The sequence below is a fragment of the Ursus americanus genome, chromosome 20 (genome assembly GCF_024610735.1).
Source record: "Ursus americanus isolate L20-20 chromosome 20, mUrsAme1.1.p, whole genome shotgun sequence".
Lineage (NCBI taxonomy): Eukaryota > Metazoa > Chordata > Mammalia > Carnivora > Ursidae > Ursus > Ursus americanus.
In genome coordinates this window covers 30,685,401-30,710,782 of record NC_142146.1, presented here as the reverse complement: position 1 = coordinate 30,710,782, position 25,382 = coordinate 30,685,401, and the positions used below count along the sequence as shown (strand labels likewise).

The 25,382-nt window shown below is 48.0% G+C and overlaps 1 protein-coding gene across 1 annotated transcript in view; it reads right to left on the bottom strand.

Moving 5' to 3' along the window:
- BFSP2 (beaded filament structural protein 2) overlaps positions 1-25,382 on the bottom strand; it is a 58,856-nt gene that overhangs the window by 21,235 nt on the left and 12,239 nt on the right. Inside the window, exon 2 of the mRNA XM_045791945.2 lies at positions 4,401-4,483. Coding sequence (XP_045647901.2) covers positions 4,401-4,483 — 83 coding nt within the window. The remainder of the gene's footprint in view (positions 1-4,400; positions 4,484-25,382) is intronic.

Genomic DNA, 25,382 nt, shown 5'->3' with positions numbered 1-25,382 from the left:
ATCCATCCATAGAACGGAGAAATCTCACATCACTCACTGAAGAAAGCATCTTATGGTTTTAGAGTTTTAAGGGAATTTAGGATTCAACTATTCAAACTCCTACCCGGTGACAATCCCTTGATAGCATTCTTTTTTTAAAAAAAAGATTTATTTATTTATTTATTTGAGACAGAGGGTACTCGAGAGAGTGCAAGCGCAAGTGCAAGGGCGGGGAGAGGGGCGGAGAGAGAAGGAGAGGGAGAGACAATCTCCAGCAGACTCCCTGTGTAGCATGGGAACTGACGTGGGGCTCGATCCCAGGATTCTGAGATCATGACCTAAGCCAAAATCAAGAGTCAGTCCACTCAGCCGACTGAGCCACCTAGGCACTTCTTGATAGCATTCTTGATCGGTGATCATGTAGCCTCTACTTGACTACTTCCAGTGACAGGGAACTCATCACCTACCACTGCCACCATTCCATTTTGGGACAGCTCTAATTATTGCAAAATTTCTTTCTTCAGGAGCTTGAGTCTTCATTCCTGTAAGAGTCTGAGTTCCAGTCTCTGGAGCACTCAAAGTCAGTCTGATCCTTCTGGCAGTTCTATAAATATTTAGATCTTGTCTCTTATATCATTCTCTTTTCCTGTCATCCCATCCTCCAAGCCTTTTGTTCCTCCATTCTTCATATATATTGGTTTCCATATCTCTCATCATCAGTGTCAGGGACTATGACCTTCCCATCTTTGTATTCTTAGCACCCACCTTCGACCTTCAGATATATGTGTGGAATGGTTAGAAATGCTCTAATTGGTCCATGTCTTGCTCAAAATGTGATGGAGACTGGAATGCAAAACTCCAGATGTTGCCTGATCAGTTCAGAGTCCCCAGGGGACTGTCTGCTCCTTTGTTTAAACTCTCTAATTCTATTCATCAAGGGCCCTAGGGTTTGCTTTACGGGTTTTTTTTTTGTTTGTTTGTGTGTTTGTTCATTTGATTTTGACCAGGTGTCCTGTCAACTAGAGTCCCTGAGCATTTTTCCACAAGTCCAATCTTCTGCCATTTTGCCCTTTCATGGCAAGATAGCTTGCATGCACCTTACAGTTAAAAATAGTGAATGAAGGAAACAAAGACAGAGCCCTGTGGCATACCACTAGAGACTTTCCTCAGAGTTGGACCTGTACCTTTGAATCCCCTCCTGCCCCTGCCCGCTGAAGAGCTGGTTTTTCAAGACATTTTTATGTACTCTATATGCAGGATTAGATTTTCTACCCAGATGTATTCTTCATGAAGGACTGTATTATTATTAACATTTAGTCCTTCCGGAATCAAGTCCTGCCCTTCCAACTGGAATGAAAATCCACCCATATCACTGGGATTGGTCCCTGCTGACCCAAGTTGGAAGAGTCCCCCTTGTGCCTCTGAAGTTCTATTTTGCTTATCTCTCCAGGGAGCCTGGTTCCTGCCAGGATGTGCTCCATTCAGCATTATGGGAGGTCTTAGGTGCCCTACAGACTGTTTTTTGGAAGTCCTCTAAACATTCTAAGCATTTGACATATCTCTCTGATATCCCCCAAAGCCGCTGTTAAGCTTTTAGCTTTCTCTTGCTATCCTTTTTTCCTTTCCCTTCCATTTCAAAGTCTTCAAATAGAATCTCTTTGCTTGTGACACCCAGCACTGCCTTTCTTGACCTGCAGACCCCTCTGGCCCATCTTCAGTGGCATACCACAATTTCTGCTTGGTTTCTCCATCATCCGCTCAACTCAGCTCACTCAAAGCCAAACTCATTATCTATCCCTGAATTTTAGACCAGCTTTCCTTCCACAATTTTCTATTTTAGTCAATAGAACAGCAAGTCTTCTAAATTACCCAAGTTCAAAGCCTGAAACTTATCTTTGCTTTCTATTTCCAGGCTGCATATGTCAAACCCTGCCAATGATTTATTGGACCCATCTCTGAAGTCTGCTCATGGCCACCATCCCAGGCAGACCCTGAGCTATAAGAGCCTCTGATTGCCTTCCCACAACTGACCTACAGTATTGCCCCCAGAGGGACCATCCTTAACCACATTGGGTCACCATCTGCTCAGAGACGTAAGTGTCATCCTCTGGCCCCTTAGTAATCTGATCTTGCCTTCCTTTTCAACCTTGGGTCCTGGTGCAGACCCTACCCTGCCATGCATCCAGCCTGTTTGCTCCCACTGCTCCTTGCTCATTTGCCCCACCTCTCCTCTCTACCAATACAAATCTCCCTTTACAGGTGAAGTCGGGTCATGATGAGCCACTGCTCAGATCCCTTCTGTGGGTCTCCTCTCAAGTCATCTCTGAGAGATCTGGTATGGCTGACACGGTCCTCCGGGATTTGATCTCTCCCTGGTTTTTAAGCCTCATTGGTTGTCCCTCCTTCCTTCACTCCATATGCCCCAGTTATAATGAACTGCGTGGTGGCCACTAATGCACCATGCTTTCTCATGTCCTTCTGCCTTAGCACATACTGTCCCCTCTGCCGGGAAACTCATGCCTCCTTCATTGGCCTGGTCAACTCGTACACAAGTTTAGTGTCCAAATTAGGTGTCACCTCTTTTGTCAACCTTCCCTGGCCAGACTAAATGTCCCCATTTCACTTGTGCTCCTCTCAGTGATGGCACAACCACTGTGTGATGCCACTGTCTGTTCACTCCTCTGTCTTTGATACTAAACTGTGAGCTCCTGGAGGTCTCATTCACTTCATTCCCAGTACTTGGCCAGGGGCCTGGCAGATATTCAAATATTTGTTGAATTCATTCATTTATTCACTAATTCAAAAACTGTTTGGTGGGCATCTATCTTGTGTGTGGCACTGTTATAGATGCTCGCAGTACAATGGGGAACCAAATAGACCAAGCCCCTGCTACTCTGTTGAATGGCTGGATGAAGGCATGAACACATGATGAATAAATGAATGAGTGAAAGAAATTTTGGTCAGATCGTACCTTAACTTCACACTTAATTAAATTCTATCTTAAATGTAGTAGAAATGGCTTCATGTCTATTGGCATCTATCTTTAGCTGTGCAGGAAGCCGTCGGCGGCTGGATGATGGCTTCATTTTTTTTGGGCTCCTGTGACCTTGGCGAACACAGTGTTGTCCAAGGCACCAACTCCAGCTGATTGAGAGCCTCCTTGACTCCAGAGTGGCCACTAGTGGACATCCTTTTAGCAGATGGAGAAGCTTGGTCTTAGAGAAAGGAAAGGACTCTGGGTCTGAGGAGATGGTAGAGATTTTCCTTTTCATCACAATACTCTTCTTGTCCTGAGATAAGAATGGCAGTGGGATGGATCACTGTCTTCCCCAAAGACTCCCAACTATATGCCTTTCCTCTTTGTCTACCAATTTAGGGAAATGTTCCCTTACTAACTATCCCACCACTCATCCAATTGCCCCACATCCAGAACACCTTCCCCACAGAATATTCTCAAAATCACTGTGTTCATCAATGAGAGGTCTTTTTCATTTCATTTCTCCATTAGACCAGTGTTTCCCAAACCTCACTCGCCATCATGATTTCACCCTAAATGCATCTCTCTCCTATCATTATTTACTTTACAGTGTTCCTTAAATTCATCTTCTTAAAAAGTAAATGTTAAATCAGTAAACTTGAAAAGCTCTTTATATTCAATAAATTTAAATTGCTACTATAAATTGTAGTGCTATAGTGGAAAAACAGTTTCATGAGTCATAAATAGAAGGTAACTCTAAAAATACGTAACTATTAAAAATACAATGTTTATCCTTATACCACTTCAAATGGTCTTCATCAGTGTCATATACACCATATTTTAGGAAACACTATATTAGACTTCGAAGAGGTGTTTTTCAACGCATGGGAGTTAAAAATACCGAGGCCTGGCCCCCACGCCCAGGGACTGTGGTTTAATTAGTCTGTGCAGCTGAGCATTGGCATTTTTAAGTGGCCAGGTAATTCTAACATGCAGCTGCAATGGAGAAGCGTTGCTCAAACCCAGCGGTTCTTCAAGTGTGCTGCCAGGACCAGCAGGATCAGCATCCTGGGGAACTTGTGAGAAATCGAGGTTTTGGGTCCCACCCCAGGCTATTGAATCAAAAACTCAGAGGGTGGGGCACAGCGATCTGTGTTTTCTGTAAGAGCTCCTGGCGGTCCTGAAGTGTGCCACAATTTGAGAACCCCTGCTCTGGACGGGGTGACACTGGGCAAAATCTCCAAGCCCTTGGGACCTGGTTTGTGTCTATAAGGAGGGTTTGAGCTGGACGATCTTTGCTCCAGATTCTCCCGGGACCTCTATGATCCCACTCCAGCCTTCTGTGCCACTGGCAGTGAATGCTGCAGACCCCAGAACAGCAGCACTCGACTTGCCCAGGAGTCTGGGCCAGCGGAAGGACTATCCCCTCTGTAGCAGATGTTACCTCTCTTTAAAGTCGTCCGCACCCGCCTGGATATTCTCTGTCTGAAGCATGAGCCGGGCATTTTCCAGAACTGCCTCGCCCACCTAGAAAGATCACACACATCAGAGGAGACAAGGTCACTGGCCTGTCTTCCCTCCCTTCCCACCATGACGTGCACCAGGCACAGAGGTTCTGGGAACTTAGAGCACCTTTCTTACAGCAAATATTTTTAGAACTCAAGTGTCTCTCTCCAAAAAGGCGGGGAGGAGATAAACCATAAATCATAAAATCTGGATGTCTTTTAAGAGCCTTTAGAGTTGGATTTTTGGAGCTAAAATATTAGCCAAAGGCAGACTTATTCATAGCCTCTGTCATAATGCTGAGCTTTCAACTACCAGTGAAGTTTCTGGCTCCTTAAATGAGGATTCCCTGGATTGACTTAGTGGCTCTTCACATTTTCTGGTCATGGATGCCCTTGAAAAGCTGATGAAATCTCTAGTACAGTGCTGCCCAATAGAACTTTCCATGATGATGGAACTCTTTGTCTGCACCAACCATTACGGTGGCCACACATGGCTACTGAACACTCAAAATGTGGCAAGAATGACTGAGGAACTGAAAATTTAATTTTATTTAAATTTAATTTATCATTATTTTTAATAGATTTTTTGGGGGGGAAGAGAGAGCACATGAACTGGCAGAGGGAGAGGGAGAGAGGATCTTAAGCAGGCTCCACGCTCAGCACAGAGCCTGACTAGGGGCTCAATCTCATGACCCTGAGATCATGACCTGAGCCAAAATCAAGGGTCTGATACTTAACGGACTGAGCCAGCCAGGTGCCTCAAATTAAATTTAACTTAAATTTGAATAGCCACCTGTGGGCAGTGGCCACCATATTGGACAATGTGGCTCTAGAATTTCATCCACCCTCAAAACATACATATGAACATAAATGCTATGCATACAGTTTGGGGGTTTCATGGAGCCATGGAGTGGTTTTTCAAAACCAGCTCCCCATACCCTACAGAATACAGCTGAGATTCTGTTTTTATTTAGGCATGGTGTGGCCAACAGATCAGGAGATGACTGACATTGAAAAGATGTTATTCACAATTCCCAGGGGGAGGGGCAGCCCCACCATGCAGGGCCAGAGGAGGAAGTACCAGCGTTGGTCTCAAAAGGATGAGGGGAAAGCGTGGGCAAAAGACTTGTGGTTTTCATGGGAAGGAATGGGTGAAGCAGGGTAAACAGTTGAGCAGGTTTAGGATTGGGTAGTTTGAAGAATTTCAGTGGTCTCTGGGCCTCTGGGGTGGTCTCTGGGCACCTGGGATGCTTAGGGCAGAGGAATACTGCTTCCTGGAGTGTAAGAACCAGAAAGAGGAGGCAGGTGGGGATATGGGCTCAGGATCGGCTGGGTTTGCACAGCAAAAGCATGGCAAGTGGTTTACTATCTCAAAGATTCACTAGCTTTGTGGGGGCGGTCTTGCCCTAACAGTGAGACCCCAGATGCCAGAGCATCAAGAACACAGAAAAAACGAAAATAGAGTTAATATTGTTGAATATAGTTCATCCAGAGGGTCCTGGCTACCTGAGGCGTCCCTGAGGATTGGCCTTGGCTGCCCTGGCTGAGTCCTCTCTTCAGTCTCCTTCACACAGCAGCAGTCCCCACATTGGGGAGCTACTTTTCCAGTCTTTGGATGCCACTTTGCCAATGCCATTTTTCAGATGACAAACTCAAAGCCAAAGGCAATCACCCTGCTCGATTTCTCACAATGATGCCCATGGCAAATGACTCACTCTAGTGCAGGACACCGAATCATAGCGGGTGTCTAGACTGTGGGCTGGAGCATGACTGCTGTAGAGATGAAGGCTTTACTGTCATTCTAGATGACGTGGCCATAGTGGGGGCAGCTGTAGGCAGATGTGGGGCCTGGGGCTTATGCAATTTGGGAGACTGCCTTTAAGAAAAAGAAAAAAAAAAAAGACTAATACAAAGGTGTGCACAAGAGTGAGGGACCCTGAAGCTTAAATTCTTAAAATTCTTCAGCTTGATACAGCTTAATTTTGTCTGTTGACGTGTTTCTGCTTTTTAAACGTGGGACCCAGGGGGTGGGCTGAAAAAGTAAAAACACTCTGAAGCATAGGTTAAATATACGTATTTGGAGGCCTACAATTCTGGAAAAGCAGAGAGATGGCTGAAAATGCAATCACCCCAAATCCTGCCTTCCAGAAGAAGCACAGCCAGCATTTGGATGTATTGTACTTCGTTTCAGCCTTTGCTTTGCCCTGCTACGATAGTAGCCAAAGTGTTAATTATTAACACTTTCCTGGTTGATTGCAAACTCTTTATGAAGAAGAGGCAACAAGGAGCAAACCTCGAAGGAGTCTGGTAGGAAGTGCCAGCTGCTCAAAGATGGGCCACAGTGAGGGGCCGGCTGCTCCGTGTCCTTGCTCCTCCTTCTCACTTGGGGTTGAGGACAGGAGCGCTTTCTGGGATAAATTGGACACTGTCCAGCAGAGAGGGTAGTTCTGTCCAAATGTCTGTCCTGGGAGGCTCGTGCAGTACTCCGCTCAGGGAAGCTGGAGTTCCTGCTCCAGCTGATGTTTAATAACAACCGGGGGCTTATTTGAGCCTCAGGCTGAGGCTAATTATAGGCCCTGACTTGCCAAAGCTCAGTGGCTGGCCCTGCTTCCCCATCTTCACAGAAGGATCTTAAAATAACCCGCCAGCCCTCAAGTCAGCCGGAGAGCCCCTCGCTGTTCTCCTGTAGGTAGCTCGGCTTAGCAGAGGGGGGTCCTCTCTGGTGGTAGGGGCGGCTCTGCCTCCTCCACTGTAGAAAGGGCCAGGGAGGTGGCAGGACGAGGGCTGGGACCTTGGCTGAGGTTTAGCAGAGGCCCAGGACCGGGATGGTGGCCAAGGCCAAAAGCAAAGCATGGAGAGCCTGCCGTGGAGCAGGTTCTCTGTCTCCAACTGGAAGGCTTCATGAAATCCTCCCCAGGGCTGAGGACAGGAACTGCAGAGGGGAGGGAATGTACTGACCACCTACAGATATGCCCAGCCCACGTGCTGGGGCTGGCTTGTCCTGGCTTGCCAGGGCAGACTGGTAAAGATTTCAGGAGTTTTGGGAGCCAGTGGTTAAACACAGCCATCATGAAAGTTTTAATTATGTGAACTTACAATTACATAAATTATATGAAAAACCCAGTTAATAAATACTCAAAACAAAGGTCATAAATACTTAACTACTTTACTCTGTTTGACTGTCATCCAGGCCCTTGAGGTTACTGACTTCTGTTGGATCTGCGCAGTGGAAACACTGCATAATGGTAGATGCCACGTGCAGCTCTTCCGAGGTCTGCACTAAGGAGGGATAGCATGTTGGGAGCTGGCTATCGGCCATGGTGAGAGGATTTACACCAGGGGAATTGGCAAGCGCTATCAACCAGAGCCTTCTATTCACGGAAGGCTGCTTGTTAAACAGATAGCAGCTCAGTGACTGTGCCTCAAATGCTATGGAATACTTAACACTCATGACTTCACTACATGCTCATGATATCTAACCTTGACAGCAACACACCTAGTTTACAGACGAGGATGCCAAGGGTCATATGTAAATTGCCCCATATCACCAGGACGGAGAGTGGCAGAGCCAGAATGCCACGCCAGGTCACTGTGACTCCAGAGTGTGCATATTTTTGTCACCAGCTTTGGAAAATAAAAGGCTCATCAGAATCAAGAGAGAGAGACTCACTGGGGAGGATTGTTTTCTTTTTCCTGTAACGGGACAGCCAGGACTCCTGGTTCCTTTTTGGGCTGCATCACAGAGATAAAGAGCTATCTTCCCCACTGGCATGAGGAAGCTCGCCAAACCAAACCAAACCAAACCAAACCACCATTTCCCACGCTGATCTCCTGAGCTTTCACTGCTGAGCCCTGTAAGCTGAGTGGAGCTGAGCAGATTGTGGGCCCAACTCTGAAGGCCTGGAGAAATTCTGTGGCCGAGTGCTCTGCAGTCAGGCCTGCAGAAGAAATGTCATCTGCATTTAAAACTGCAGGACCTGCACATTAGCTACCTGGTCCTCTCAGATTTCTGGTTGAAGCGGGTATAAATTAACTTCACCTCTCTGATCATTTTCTCTCTCCAGGAGTGAAGGCAGGACGAATACCAAATATGAATATGTATGGTCACTAGGCAGATGCTGTGAGTACAAGCATACTCGCTCATAACCCTGGAACCACTCCTGCCCTCTTTTTTAGTAGGAAGAGAGCACGAACCAATGTCAGAGTTGCACTGCAGGGTGAACTTTAAGGGTGGGGAGCTGGTAGCTTGCGCATGGAGTGCTGGGAAGGCCAGCAGGGGACAACCTCCCCTCCTCCTCTCTCTCCTCTGCCCACACAGAGCTGACTGCTACCATCAGCACATGATTACTGTTTCCCTGTGCAACATGACTTAACACCAGGTCTCCTGTCATAGCAGCATCAGTGTGAATTGGTATGTGAGAGTAGGTGGTCTGGACGGAACTGGACTCAGGATTTGTAAGTTTGCTGGAGAAAATAAGATGCCTTCAAAGCATACAATTCAATGGAGGAGAAAGCAGGGCTGAGTACCGTGGGGAGGGGCAGTCGGAAGCCAAGGTAGGCACTGGCTTCGTCCCGAGAGGGATGCTACAGGCAGGGGTAAGGGTGGGTTCACTGCTGGCCGGTGTTAGCTCGAATTGCTCTTGGCTTGGTGTGCAGCTGCCTTACGTTACGCCCCTGAAACCGTCTTGCTCTCGCCTCCACGTGGAGGATTCCTCAGGACACTTTACACCAGTTATTCTCAAAGTGTGGTCTCTGGAGTGGCAGCACCAGCACCACCTGAAGCCTGCGAGGAAGGCAAACTCTCAGACCCTACCGCAGATGTCTGAGCCTGAGTCTCTGGAGTGGGGCCTGACAGTCCGTGTTTGAAAAGCTTTCCAGGGGCTCATGGCATGTGCTCAGCTTGGAGAACCCCAGCTTTGCACAGACCTGCCTCCAGTCCTGCCCATGCTGCCTCCCAGGCTGCTCCTGGCATTCCTCCACGTCCTTGCCTGTGTCATTGTCTATACCTAGAACACCTTGTTTTACCACCTCACGCCCCTAGGCCTTGCCGTCTGAGAAACCCTACCCAACCTTAATGCTCATCTCAAACATGCCTTCCTCTGCAAAGCTTTTTTAAATTTATTTACTCACTCATTCTTGCCTTCATTTCTTCAGCACATGTGCCGGGCTCTGTACTGGTTGTGGGGGAATCAGCAGCCACTGGAGGGGGTGCAGTTAGAAAGGTAGTCAAAGGCCAGATCCAGGGGCAGGGCCTTGGGGGAGCAAGGGAAGGGAGGCAGAATTTGCTGGGGAGCCCATGAAAGGCTTTGAGCCGGGCACAGGTGTGATCTGTGAGGTAGGTGTGTCCCCTGCGTCCTGAGGGAAAGGAAGATTGTTGGACGCAGGGGACTGTCCCAAGGACCCAGCTAGGAAGCTAGGAAGCTCTGCAAAAGCGCTCAGGAGATGATGGCAGCTTTGACTAGGGCAGTTATAGGGGCCACAAAGAGAAGCAGACAGGTTTAAGACTCATTTTGCTGATGGAACAGATGGGTTTTGGTGATGGCGCAGTTGCAGAAAGAAGGAAAGAAAAGAATTAAGGATGACTTCTAAGTTTTTAGCCCCAGCTCCTGGGTGCATGGTGCCTTTGCTGACTCTCTTCCTCCCTTCTCGGATCATTCCTGCATCAGAGTCACACCCCGACCTATGTCCCACACTGAGTAGACAATGACCTCATTTACAAACCCAGCTCCTCCACTCATGGGTTTGGGCCAGTTACTTGAATAATTCTAAGATTCGGTCCCCTCATCCATAAAATGAGGATAATACTGCTCCGTACCTGCTAGGGAAGCTTCAAGGGTTAAAGGAGCCACTCCAGGTAAAGCACTCGGTCAGCTGCCTGGCACGGAGTAGGGATTCCATGCACGGCGGCCATTAATATCACTGCTATTTACCTTAGAGCAGAGCACTTGGCCAATGATGGTCCAATGGACCTGATGGGTGTGTGCAGTCTGGCACCATTCCTGCTCCTCCGCACAGGCAGTTGAATGAAGACTTCCATCTAGTGGCTTGGTCTTTTGTTTTTTTCTTTTGTTTTTTCCTGCCCATAGTCATTTGTTAAAAGCCCTGGTCACTGGTACTATGGTGACAAGGATTGTATCCCTTCCTACAGCTGTTTCCTTGCTATGGCTGTAATTATTAAAATAAATGATGCCGGTGGTGGCAGCTGAGGAATTTGACCCTTACTGTGTTTTAAAAAGGTGAGGACAAGCAGCATTTTTAGAAGGGTTATCATTTGGGCCCAAGGGTACAATTAATGCTTTATTTGGAGTTAAAGATACTGGCATCCCAGTAGCTAGAGCTGCAGGTGTGGGGAGGAGGTGGGCAAGACTGGGCCCTTGGGAAATTAGACTTGACGGGGGCTGTGGCAGGGTATAAGAGTCCCTGGAAACCCTTTATACATTTATTTGTGTGGTTTTTTTTTAAAGATTTTATTTATTTATTTGACACACAGAGAGAGACAGCCAGCGAGAGAGGGAACACAAGCAGGGGGAGTGGGAGAGGAAGAAGCAGGCTCCCAGCAGAGCAGGGAGCCCGATGCGGGGCTCGATCCCAGGACTCCGGGATCACGCCCTGAGCCGAAGGCAGACGCTTAACAACTGAGCCACCCAGGTGCCCCTACACATTTATTTGACTTCCAAGTTTAGGAGGAATGCTCAGCATGACTTGTTCTTGTAATACATGAACAAGAAGTCATTATCTGTCCCTAGTACCCCACTGAAACTGCATCTTCACCATGACGGCGAGGACTGCCATGTCACCAAACTGAACGGATGCTCCTCCTCACTCATCTTGACCTGCCGGCTACACTTGTCATGGAAGACGGACTTTTCTCTCTTGGCCTCTATGACTCAGCTCTCTCCGGCTCCTCCTTCTACTTCACTGGCTATTCTTTCTCGGTCTCCCTCACTAGGTCTTTCTCCCTTATCTGACCTCCATATGCTAGCGTTTCTCAGGTTGGGTCATGGGACTTGTTCGTTTATCCCTAAGTAACCTGGGACAGTATCAGTTGAATTAATGAGCCCAGCATTAGTGCTGCCTCTCCATGGAGCACCAAGGCAGGGAAGACACGATTCCCCCTCTCAGGGAACACCCAGGTTCCTACCTGGCTCCAACCTGAGTTCACCTCCAGCACCTCCCTCTTCCTCATTTCCCAGGTCAGAGCACTATTGAGCCTCTGCACCGATGTGGCCCAGTTCATTCCTGCCACACTGCCCAACCTTGGTTTGAGTCCCAGTCATCCCTCTGGTGATTTTGCCTGATTGTTGCTGCCAAGGGTTGGAGAGTGCAAAGCCCATGCACACCGAGTTAAGATTGCAGCCGTAGTCGTGGAGTTAGGGAGCACGTCATAAAGCCCCGACGGAGAGGTTAGACCGTCTCCAGCACAGTCTGCTCCTGAGTGCAGTCACAGCCACTGGGGATCCAGGGAGGATCAGGATCACCTGAGAGCTAAGGTTGGGTCTTACTCCGGGAGGCCAGGACGGTGGACATTTCTGGATCTGTACTGCAGCTAAATGACCTCATCATTGAACTGTGCTCTGTCTGAAGAATGTCTTTGTAGAAGGGGTTAGATGAGGACGGAGTGAGGGGCCAGAGAAGGTGGGTGGTGTTATGAACCGTTTGGGGCAATCAGGAACATCCTGGTTCCTACAGGTTGCCCTCTGTCTTGATGAGGACAAAACTTCTTAGGCCTCACTTTCCCCAGAAACCTCTCTACCCCTCCGAGGACTAGTTCTGAGCTTACCTAGCATCCTGCCTCCAGCTCCCTGGGAAACAGGAGGGCCTGATTTGGACAGCAGCCACCAGTGCTGGGCACTAAAGAGTAGCAGCCACTGTATATTCCTACCTCCTTCTGAGTGTAGGTATCACAAGGGTTTCTTTGTCATGAGCCAGCCCTTCAAGGCCTAATTTTCTACACACATCCTAACAAAATCTGAGTTTTGAGTGCTAGGCACATCAAGATACAGTGACCCTGGGAGGGTCTGTTTGGGCAACCTGCTGATTGATCGATCTCTCTCTTTCTTTCTTTTCTAGATTTAGAACATTCCAACCCCCCATTCCCTTTTTTACTGCAATGACTTACTAAGATGCAAATTTGAGCTCACATTTATTCAAGAGTGTGCTCTTGAACAAACCCACATAATTTGGGCTTTATCTCTTCTTCACTCTCCTGCTGCGAACTGAACTATTTTTCTGAACAGACTCAGCCCTTTCCAGCTTTCAGAACCATAACTCATGCTGCCACCTCTGTATGTCATGGCCTAAGCATGCCACCTGGCCACTGTGCTCTCCTTCTTTGACAGGTAAACTCTTAGTCATCCTTCAAAACCTAGCTCAGGCCACACTGTGCATCCTCTGTACATCCCAGATCCCCTGTGGGCATATCTCTATCGGTATAAGTTGTCATGCTGTATTATATTCTGACCTGTTTCTTTTTCCCCACCACAGACCTGTGTGCCCCTGGGACGGGGCAGCCTCCCATCTCTGCCTGCTCAGCCCCCGCTCAGTGCCTGGCCCATGGACACTAGATATTTGTGAACTTAGTAGGTGAAGTAGGCTAGCTGAGGAATGCAAATGAACACACACAGGTAAGGCAGAGCACAACTAAGTAGAAGATGCCTGTGAAGAACTCAAAATCTAGAGCCAGACTTCATAAAACCCCAATAGAAGCAACCAAACAAATCAGACCCCATCATTTTTACTGTGCTTCCTACACTTTACGCCACAATCAGTCCTTCGCAGTCAGGCCGTCATTTACCGCCTGTGCCCAACACCAGTGGCCATACAGAATGGGTGCATGCTCGGTCTACAGATGAGGAGCTGAGACCCAGGATACGAGTGACTTGCCCACAGTGCTAAGTGGCCCAGCTGAATTTCACCTGTGTCTGCCAGACTCCACAACCCACGCTCTCTTTTTTTACCCCTTAAAAAACCCCACTTTTTATTATGGGACATTTCAACGAGGTAAAACTATATGTAAAGGTGGAGAGAGACGAGAACGATGGCCCCCTGTCTCCCCACTTCCATAACTAAAATCTCATGGCTAAATTTAAAAATCTCTATTCCTGCCACCCCCCCCACTCCTGTCTGAGATTATTACATACGTGTCACTTCCTCTATAAATATTTCAGGAGTCATGCTCTATTTTGAACTTCTGCATTTTAATTTAAAAGGTATCAAAGTAACACATACATTTGATCACGAAATGAAACAGGGCTGAAGAGAAAGGCTGGTGCAGAAAAGTGTTCCCTGCCCCACATCTGCTTGTCCTGCAGCCCCAGTCCCTGCAGCTTCTGCTTTTTGTTTGCCCAGAGCTTCCCCCATATTTCTACGAATTTTTGATTGCTTGAGTTATCAGCCACAGACATCATTTATTGACTTCCCAGCCGACAAATGAAGATTTAACTCACTCACACTCCACAACCCTTTTCCTGTATTTATTGGCCATCTTTGTAGCTTTAAATAAGAAAGCTCTATTTCTTGCTGTGTCAGTCATGGATGGAGCTTCCCTTTCACACACTCGCACTCTCTTATAACCACAGGTGTTTTATTGTCGAAGGTCAAAGGGAAGACACAAAACCAGCTTAATTACTAACCTACTTTACTGACGCCTCTGTGAAATACAGGTCCTCTCTGCTAGGAATTACGACACAGGTGCCTCTGGCTGTCAGAAGCTATGGGCACATAGCCAAATTGTTTTATTTCCCACCTGAGCGTCCTCAGGCATGTGGAATAATGTCAGCTGCTTCGTTCTTTCTCGCAGTGCTACCCTCTCCAGGGCATGTCTACACAGTCCCCGTGCAGCCATCTACCCATCTTACCACCGTACTTGAAGCATGAGTCTGGCATTAGGTGGCTCCATTTCTTCTCTTGTGAAATGGAGCCGCTTTAGCTTGATAGTACCGGGCACACAGTAATCCCTTAATTGGTGTTTGTTAAGTGAATAAGTGATATACGATTAAAGAGCCAGACATATGAAATAATGATGAGAAACCGATTCACAAGCAGCAGACTGGCAAACCCTTGGAAAAGAAGGTGTGGACAAAGGTAGTTCTCACACACTGTTCTGGGAGGGTAAATCCAGGTAGCCACTTTGGGGAGCAATTTGGCAATGTCATGTAAGAGCCGCTGACAGGCACAGCCCATTCTGCTCCTAGGTACTTGCTGAGAGCAGGGTCAGAAACTTTTTCTATGAAGGGCCAGAGAGGAAATTATTTTAGATCTTGTGGGCCTGCCGTTTTTGTGGCAACTACACAACCCTGCCCTTGTAGGATGAAAACAGCTGCAGAAGATTAGTACGTGAATGGATGTGACTGCATCCCCATCAAACTTTATCTATAAAAGTGGGTACCTGGTTGGATTTGGCCTGCTTACAGTAGGATGCCCACCTCTGTCCTAGGGAAACTCTCACATGTATGCATGAGAAGGTTTATGCCCTCTCCTGTTTATGACAGAGAAAAGTGCAAATAACCCATATCCATCAATAACAACAACAAAAAATTCATAACCTGTAGAAAACAGTTCATAACCTATGGTGTATATATGATGAAATGCTACCTGGGTCACCATGATCAATCTCAAAAACAAAATGAGAAGTGAAGAAAGCAAGTTGCAGAGGGAAATAACTATGTGGTGGTGAATTTTATGTGTCAACTATTTTATGATGGTCAGATATGGTCAAACATTATTCTAGATGTTTCTGTGAGAGTGTTTTTGGATGAGATTAATATTTAAATTGGTGAACTTTGAGTAGAGTGGATTGCCCTCTGTAATGTGGGCAGTTGAAAGCCTTAATAGATCGAAGACTGAGTGCCCCCCCCCCCGCCCCACAACCCACCAGGGGAAGGAAATTTGTCATCAGATGGTCTTTGGACTTGGTCGGGGACATTGGTTCTTTCCTGGGTCTCCAATCAGATGACCCCTTAATCTGGAACACCTATCCTCCATTATCCTGTGAGGCAATTCCTTAAAACAAATCTCTTTCTCTTTATATAAATATCCTATTGGTTCTGTTTCTCTGGAGAACCCTAATACACAGAATGATACAACTTAATATGAAGTTTAAAATCATGCAAAACAATCCCATAAAGGGTTTATATACATATACAGTAAAACTGGAACAACATTGGTGGGAAAGATAAACGCCAAATTTAGGGCAGTTGTGGCCTCTGGGGAGGGGAATGGAATCAGGACAGAGCACAAATGAGGTTTCCATTGAAATCTTTGGTTTCATGTTTAAATATAAAAGGTCTGGGGTGCCTGGGTAGCGCAGTGGTTGAGCGTCTGCCTTCGGCTCAGAGCGTGATCCCAGCGTTCTGGGATCGAGCCCCACATCAGGCTCCTCCACTAAGAGCCTGCTTCTTCCTCTCCCACTCCCCCTGCTTGTGTTCCCTCTCTCGCTGGCTGTCTCTCTGTCAAATAAATAAAATCTTAAATATAAAAGGTCTGTAGCAAATAACATTAAGGTTGACAATTCTGGATGTTGAGGATGCCTTTTTTTATATGTTTTTATATGTCGTAATTAAGAAGGGAAAAATGAGATAACATAAGCAAAACAACCAGAAGAAATCTAGCACGGCAAACGTTATGCGGTAGGTCCCTAATGTGCAGAGAGGGAGACTGACTGGAGAAGGCAGGTCAGAGATGGGTAGACGAGGTGGAGGGCAGGGGAGAGCCTCTAGTGCTCCAGAAAAGGCCTCCTTGGGCCGCAGGGATGACGATGGAGTGGCACTGGCTGTGGACTCAGGCCTGGGGCTGGGCAGGAGGTGTGGGGACGTGGGAACTAAGAACAGCACTGTGAATGTGGTGGAGGCTGTGCGCAGGTGTGGGTCTGCCATGGGGTCATGGTCACAGTCGCTGGAGCTCTCCCAGCGGCACTTTGTATTTACCCTAAGGGGGCCCTTCAGAAATGGTTATTCCCGACTTCTTTCTGACAAGATTTGTTTCCTGGGTGCTGGCCAGAGTCAGAGGAATTTGTCCTCTCACTGGGGATTTGTTGAGGCTTAAACCAAATTAGGAGCTCTTCTTTCCTATTTCAGGGGTGGCTGCTGGAGCAGTCAGTGCTCAGCCCTGGGGTTTTTTTAAAACACTTTTGTATGCCCCCAGTTTCCACTGCTTTTCCTTTCCCACAAACTGCACTTGGGCTCTGCTTTTTGGGAATCTGTCGGGGACAAGTGTGCTTCTCCGCCTCCTGCTCTGCATCCCAGAAGCCCTCTGGGGTAAGACGCCTCAAGCTTTGCTCTGTCTCGGGTGGAGCTGGGCACACAGGCTCTGGAACCAAATTGCCCAAGTTGAAAGTCTTGTCTCTATCACTGTCTGGCTGTGTGACCTTGGGAAAAGTTATTTAACTGCTCTGTACCTCAGTTTCCTCGTCTTCAAAAAAAGGAGTCATGAAAGTATTGGCCTCATAGCGTTGTTGTGAGGTTGAGTGAATTAAGATATGCAAGAACCTCAGAACAAGTTCTGGAACATAATAGGTGCTCAATAAATGTCAGCTATGTTCCTCTCCACTGGAGATGAACATGGAGGGAGCAGAATGCCAGCACTATTTAAATGGCATTTCTCTCTTCCCCACACTTGCTTAAGGTACACACCCATAGGAGACATAGTGTGTTAGAGCAAGAAGTGAAGAGCTAAGCTGTGGGCTGCCTCCCACATGGAGGAGTGAGGCCTCTGCAGAATTCTCTGCCATCTGCTTCCAGGAAACCTTAACTCAGTAATTTCATGACACAGTCTTAGAATGCAGAGAGCTCTTGGAGATCATGAAAGATGAAGACCCGAGGCCCAGAGAGGTGTGGTGGCTTATCCCAGGCCCCAAGGCAGGTCCTTTGCCCTTGAGAGTCCAGTAGCAAGGAGGAGACCATGGGCTGTGACTGAAGAGACAGGGTTTCAGACCCTGTTTTTGTTACTTGGGGATTGCGATGCTCTAGAAGTCTCCCTGTCTGTACACTGGGGGATAAGGAAACTTGCTGTCCAGGGTTACAAAATGATTTGAAGAAATGTATGTGTCACAACACAATGGTAACTTGGTTGGGAAGTCCCTGCACTCCTCCACCAGGCCCCAAAGGGGCACCCATCCTGGGCACAGAGGTGGAGCCTGCGACAGGCATGGCCGCCTGGCCTCATTTGAGAGGGGTCCTGCCCAATAGGGCAGCCTGCAAGGGTGAGGGACGGCCAGGGGCAGCAGCTGAAGGAGGGGCTTCTCCTTGCAGTGGGTCCAGGAGGAGAGTCTTACAAAAACCCAGAAAAGGGTCCCCAAGAGAAAGAATCTGGTTTAAACTTTAGCCAGACCCAGACACTGTGAAGCCACCTCACAATAGCATGTCTCAAGGAAGAACTCTCCAGTCATCTTTCCCTCTCTTTCCCCTCAGCTTGCACTTTGGTCAGGTTGAAACAGCAGTGGGGTGTGAGGGTAGGAGAACTGCAAGAAAGAGCTGGGTGCTAGGCTTGTCTTGGGAGAGTGGGGAGATGAGGGTCGACATGTTGAATAATATACCAACTAGACCCTCTATTTACTGACTTAAGACTGTATTTTGTGACTTAAAATATACCAACTAGACCTTCTATTTACTGACTCGAGACTGTACTTTGAGACTTAAAAATTCCAGAGCATGGAATTTTTAGTTACCAACAAGTGATCAGAAAAGTCATGAGACTATCTGTGTTTTCAACCGGGGCTAAGAGAGAGTATTCACCTTCTGATGAACAGGTCAAAGGGGACCTCGGAAGAGGTTTCTCTCAAACAAAAGCTGTTTTATTAAAAAAATTACTTAATTTATTTGAGAAAGAGAGAGAGCTAGTGGGAGGAGGGGCAGAGAGGGAGACAAGTAGACTCTGCGTTGAGCAGGGAGCCCGACTTAGGGCTCAGTCCCAGGACCCTGAGATCATGATCTGAGCTGAAACCAAGAGTCGAATGCTTAACCGACTGAGCCACTCAGGTGCTCCCAAACCAAAGCTGCCTTTATAACTATGCCTCCTGAGTCCTTCCTGTTCAATGTGCAGCTGACGTCTATCATATGCCCAGCACTGCACTTAGCACGTAGCAGGCACTCAACAGTGTGGATTTAATGACTCATCATCCCTCTTAGACTTTCAGGTCCTGGAGTCTGAGAATTTTGATGTGCTCTATGTGAATTCCCATAGTTCCCAGTACACAGTAGACCCACTTTCAATGCCTGATGAATGAACATAATAAAACTGAATTCTGTGCCAGCCCCACAGCAGCTACCATGACAAATATTACACTGTCAAGACTGCTGGTGAGGAGGGAGGCAGGGCCAACGCATGCCAACATCACTAAAGATTCTGCACTTACATGTGACACTAATTACACCCACAGACCAAGAATCTGCAGCCTAATCTCTGACACTGACAAAGCCTTTTTCCACTCACGTTATTCTCCTTAAATTTCAAAAGGGTCAGGGCCATGTCGGCAGGTATAATTATCTCCCTCTTTTTGCAGATAAGGAAGCTGCAGGTGGGAGAGATTAGGGGCCTGGGTGAAGCATTTGGTAAGCTGAGACTAGGGTGGGGCTGACTCAGAACCCCCTGACTCCAAATGCAAGCTCTGACCTAAACCCAAAGCCACAGAAAATGCAACTAAAAGAGAAAAAGCGGGGGTGGTTTCTTCATCATAAATGGAAGCAGGTGAGAGTAAGAAAAGAATTGCTGGCAAATATATGCAAAGTCTCGGGGCAAAATGAAATTTTATGGGTGATTTCTAATCCTCAGGAAATTGGGAGCCATTGTGGAAAATCTGACATAAACAGAGAGACCGCAGGGCATCATGAACTGCAGATCAGGGTGGCGTTGGCAGCGAAGGGATGATGATGGGCGCCCAAAACTTAACACAAATGACATTTTGCAACCTGGGTGACTAGTTATGCAAGATAGTGCTCAGGGCCCCTAGAAGGTGGCACCATTTGCCAAGAGAACTGGGTCAGAAGCAGCCGTCTGGGACTCCCCCATCTCCAGGGGCTCCCCTGCCAGTTGGAGAACCCTGAGGCGGGGGGAGGTTAATAAAACTGTTGCTTCACTGGTGGTGGGGCATAGGCCACCACCTGACCCTTAGAAGTGAAGTAGGTGGCCAACATGTACTGCCTGTTCCTCGCCCCCAGCCAGCCAGTCAGCTGAGCCACAAAGGCTTAGGGAACTGGGCTCTGTGGAGGGCTGCTGCTCTCTTTAGGCTTTGCACTGTTCAGAGATAATGATGAGCCATGACAGATAGGTGTGTGGCTGGAGGCTGGGGAGATCAGAGAATTCCACCCTCTCATTTTACAGATGAGGAGCCTCAGAGCAAAAGGGATTGCTGCAGGGCACGGAGCTAGCTAGCAGTCAGAAGTGAAGACAGACATAGGGGTCGGACGGACTTGGTGTCTTCATGTCCTTTAAGGAGGGGTAATGTGACCACCTGCTCACCAGAGTTAGGGAAGGCAATCTGGCCTGCTCCCTGTGTGTCTGCAGGGAGATGTCAGTTTGACCCAATCTTTTCATTTAACAGTTGAGGAACCTGAGGTTCAGAGAGGTGAGGTAACTTGTCCAAGATCACATAGAAACTTAGTGACGTTTACTCTATTTCTACTGTATGGATAGTACTCTCTCAGGTTCTCTGTACCATGGCTTTCTTTTCTGAAACTCAAGCTCCATGTGTTCAATAGGATTTGGGATCTGATGCCAAGTGCAAAAGGAAGTAAGGGTGAAATGGAGTAGGTACAGAAATATTGGTCATTCTGGAACCTTTTAAAATGACGTTTGAGGAAATAGGATAAAATGTTGGAAATCAGGACTACAATGTGAAAAAAAACAAAACCCCAATAGTTACTCTGATGGGTTGAATTGGGTACCACTCAAAAGACAGGTTGAAGTCCTAATCCCCAGTGCCGGTGAATGTGAACTTATTTGGAAGTAAGATCTTTGCACATGTCATCGAGTCAAGAGGAGGTCATTAGGGTGGGCCCCAGGCCAGTGTGACTGGTGTCCATATGAGAGGGAAATGTGGACACAGACACACAGGGAAAGTGAAGGCAGAAATGGGAGTGATGCATCTATAACCCTGGGAATGCCACGGACGCCAGCCACCATCAGGAGGTAGGAGAGATGTTCAGAACAGAACCTCCTTCACGGCGGCAGCAGGAGCCAGCCCTGCTGGTACCTACATTTCCAACTTTCAGCTTCCAGAACAGGAGAGAGTACACTTCTGCTGTTTCATCCACCCAGTTTGTGATGCCTATCCCGGGTGCCAGAGAAAGATCGGAGCGTGAGGGATGCTATTCCCGCCTTCCTGAAGCTTGTGTTCTGCTTATCTATTATCTCCCAGAGTCCTCACAATGTCCTGTGAGATAAGGATCATTCTCTCACAACTTAGAGATAAGGAAACTCACTCTGGGGGTTAGTAACTGGGCCAAGGGCTCCCTTCTGGTTATGGTAAATAAAGCTGGGCCCAGGCTCGGCTCTGTCTGGGGCACGGCCCTGCACTTACCCGTCACTCTGTTCTACCTCATTTACTGCTTGTCGCATGACTGCCAAGATAGACTCCTGGAGGAGAGAAGGGCGGAACAGGCAAGAGTGTGGGTCCCAGAGGCACAGAGTGGGCCCTAAGTCATGTTACAGTCACATAACATATCTCAGCCCCTGGCTTTGAGGGCGCTATTTATAGCTGTGTGGGGGCAGAGACCCCTCACACTCCTGCTCTGTCTCCACAGGCCTCCTGCCTCCTGAGGATGCAGGGACTCAGGAAGCTTAGTTTGGGTGGAGGAGGTAAAACCCCGGGCCCCGGCAGCTAACAGCTCGGCCCTAGTACTCTCACCTGCTTGGAACATGCATACAGTATCAGTGATAACCAGGCAGGGTCACGCTGTGATCCTGGTGGAAAGCGACAGAGACAAGACCTGCTGTAATCCTATGGGAACAGAGAGGCCAGGATGCTCTGTGGCCACAAAACTCAATATCCAGCTGACAGCCAGCACAGGTGACGAGGTTACTGCTGCTTACTAATGCCCACTCTGTGCCGGCTTCATCCCTCCCATCTCCTGGATGAAATCTGAAAGATACCCACTCATCATACTGCCCCCATTTTCTGGCAGCATCAGATGCAGAGCAAATCCTTGCTCTGAACCTTCCCCCCCAATCACCCAGCACAAGCCCGGTCCTCAAAACAGGCCCTTCCAGCTCCCTCTTCCTGAGATGTCCTGGGTTCTCCCTTGCTGCAACAAGTTCATAAAGCTTGACTTTATCCACTGAGAAGTGTGTTCTCAGTGGTCTGTCTGGCTTTAGCAGGTGCATGTCTCACCCCCAGACCAGGAACCCTGGGGGTTGGCAATGAGGGCCACTGGGTGTGGCTCTTGCTGAACCCTCAGCTCTTCAAGTAGCACTTGGCACTGGGCGGGGGAGGGGATCAACCTGCAGGGGCCAAGGGCCCAGCCCAGAAGCCTGTGGAAAGCACGGATGCTGGCATGAGTCTGGAGAGGAGGCCTCCTCCCACCCATGCTGGAGTGGGGCACCTTGGGGAGTTCCTGAACTCTGCTCAGATATAGACGTTTTGCCTCAAGGGCCAACTGCTCAGCACATTTTTCTGAGCGTTGAGATCACTGAAAAAGAAAAGTAGAAATCCCTGGGGTACGGGAGGGGGGCGCTGCGCCATTTCCTGGCAGCAAAGCTATTAAACTTTCAAGTCCTAGTCCTGAGCTGCCTGACGAGCTGGAAGCCGCCCAGCCTCACGCATCCTAGCTACAGCAGTTAGTTCCAGTTAAAGTGTGCTTGGCTAAGGATCAATCACAGTTTCTGACAGTTTTTTTCCAAATTAAGAGAGAGAAGAGGAGAAAAAGGAGGCACATCTTGGTGTTTAAACTCCTCACAGAGAACAGCTCTTGTTGACTATGACTTGGTCTTATCAAACAGTGGACACTCAAACGATATGCCCTTTTAGGGCCGGGGGTCTGAGGCAGGACTGACCCTGGTCTTATAAATGAGGACAACAGGAGGTTTTTCATAATACTTTGGGGGTGGAAATAACATTGAGTGGGTCCTGGTGGGGATACTAATTCAAAGGGGGAACTTAATCTCTGCAGGCCTCCGTTTCTTTGTCTATAAAATGGGAGTTATGGGCTGAATTGTGTCCCCCTCAGATTCATATGTTGGAGTCCCAACTCCCATGACCTTAGAACATGGTTGCAGACAGAGCTTTTAAAGAGGTGATTACGTTAAAATGACGCTCTGAGGATGGGGCCCTAATTCAGTTCTACCGGTTATGAGAAAAGGAAATTTGGGCACAGATGTACAGAGGGAAGACCCTGTGAAGACACAGGGAGAGACTGGCCATCGACAAACCAAGGAGAGAGGCCTCAGACAAAAAACACAGCCCTGCTTACACCTCCATCCCAGACTACCAGCCTCCAGTCCCTGAGGGAATAACTTTTGTTGCTGTCAGAGCCAGCTGGCCTGTGGTGCGCTGTTCTGGCTGTCTTCGCAGACTAATTCAGTGGGCATAATCCCATCGTCCCGGGTGACACACACGTTGTTGAATCAAAGGACACAGTGAGTCAAAGTTCTTGTAAATCCTTGTGTCATGCAAAATAAGTGTCGTGCCGGAGGCTTGCAGTTCATAGTGAAAGTGTGGACCGTGTCATGTTCATGAGTCTTGTCACAGTACACGGTTTTGTTAGGAGACAGTAGAGGGGAATCTGTAGAACCCCCTGAGTACCTGTGCCTGCTCCAGGGGGTGGCTGGGATGTGGGTGAAAACCCCAGGAATTCGGGGTTAGTGCCTGGCAGGGCTGGCCTTGGAGGTGGACTTTGCACCGGGGGTCCCTGGGCTCGCCCCCCTCACCTGCAGGTGGTCTGAAATATCACCAGAAGCAATTTGCTTCCCAAGCAAAGCTCCTTAGGGACAGCGACAGTGAACTCCCAAGACGTCCCAGGGCTTCACCTCCTCATCTCGTTTACTCCTCACAACACCGCAGGAAAGAGTTTTCACCTTTATTATGCAGATACACCGAGGCGCTGAGTTAAGAGACATGCCCAGGTCACCTGGGTGGCTCGGTCGGTCGTTAAGCGTCTGCCTTCGGTGCAGGGCGGCGTGATCCCAGCGTTCTGGGATCGAGCCCCACGTCAGGCTCCTCCGCTGGGAGCCTGCTTCTTCCTTTCCCACTCCCTCTGCCTGTGTTCCCTCTCTTGCTGGCTGTCTCTCTCTCTGTCAAATAAATAAATAAAATCTTAAAAAAAAAAAAAAAAGACATGCCCAGGTTTCCTTGGCCAGTAACTAATAAGAAATCCAAGTGTGAGATCAGCTTCCTCGTCAGAGCTGGCTGGGAGTGGGCCCGAGGAAGGGACTCTTACATGCCTAGTGGGAATGAAGAGGAAGAAGGTATGGCCCAGTTGCAGGCAGGGGATGATGCTTGGAAGTGCTCTGGGCAGCAGCGCCAGAGAGAGGGCCTGTGAAGGGGTGCATGGAGGGAGGGGGGCATGCAGGGCGGGGTGCTGGTGGGGGCAGGCAGGTGTGGGCACTTAGAATTCAGGTACGGTTCTTTGCCTCTTGTACAACTTTGCTCTGAGTCTCCTGGAGGAGCCTTTCTAACTTCATTTCTCTCTCCATACTGTGGTGTTTCCTCTGATTTATTTAGATGGCTATTCACTGGCCCTTGAAAAATGCAAATAAAAATTACAAGTTGTTTTCTGATAGCAAGTTGGTTTTGTGAAGGAGTTTTCCACTCCCTGTGCTCGGCTTTTCATTACCTGCTGATAACAGCTGAAGTAACTTCTCATTTCTGCTGAATAATGTGTTTGTGACAGTCAGCTCTATTAGCTCGTTTACAACCAGATAAACGAATCTTTATGTGTATTTCCCCAACCAGACAATGATAAGCTAGGTTTTATTTCCCTAAATTGAGTCCTCAACTTCAGTGGATCTGCATAAACCCTCTGAAGGAACACTGGGGACCCTGCGTAACATTCTGCTTGGTTCACCCATTCTTTCGATAATTCCCTGTGAAGAGCCACGACATTTGTTCTCGGCACTTGTGCCAGCTGCCTGGATTAAATTTTAATTTAGTTCTTCTGGAGAGTGTAGCCCACTGTGAGGTCTTTCCTATCGCTCCTATACATGCTTATTTGATTTGTTGGGTTTTCGCTTTGAGAGGAGAGTGTGGAGATGAGTCTTCTTTCCCCCTAGGACATGCCAGTAGCGTCTGTGAGGCTGTGAGGGCTTTGCCTGCCCTGGACCTGGTTAGAATGCCCCCATTCCCGCCCCTGGTTGCTGGCAGGAGTTTTATTTATTACTCCATTTTTTTACAATGCAGGGAAAAAATCCCAACACTGCAAAAAGTATACACCTGCTCCTACTCTTGTCTCCAGTCCTCACTGGAAGAATACTTTGCTACCGCTCCTTGTATATGCTTCCAGACAGTCTGCTCCCCCACATTGCAAAGACCCAAATGGTAGCAGAGCATGCATGGGAGTTTGCAGCCTGCCTTTTTACTCAAAAATATATATACTGGTGCTAGTCCCACCTCAGTTTATAATAAGCTTCCTTGTTTTTTGTTTTTTGTTTTTTTTACAGCAGCGGAGGATTCTGCTGTGTTATTTAGCTGTATTGGACATTGAGGTTGTTGCTTGTATTTCAATGTGGTGTGGGATTTTAAGGGAGCTCCCTGACTGGAACTTCAGGGTTCCGATTGAAAACCTTGAGTCTGGTTCCGTATTCAGTCTCGGCTGCCCAACTGTTTGTTGGCTGCCTTTTGGTGTATCGTGGCATGCCCTTTCCGCACTGGGTCTCAGAATAGAGAGGTGAAGGGGACAGAGCAGAGACAGGGAGGCACTTGGTGCTTGGTGGTGAGAATGAAAACTCTTGCATAAATGACGCCACCTAGTCCCGCACACTAAGGAACCTGGCCA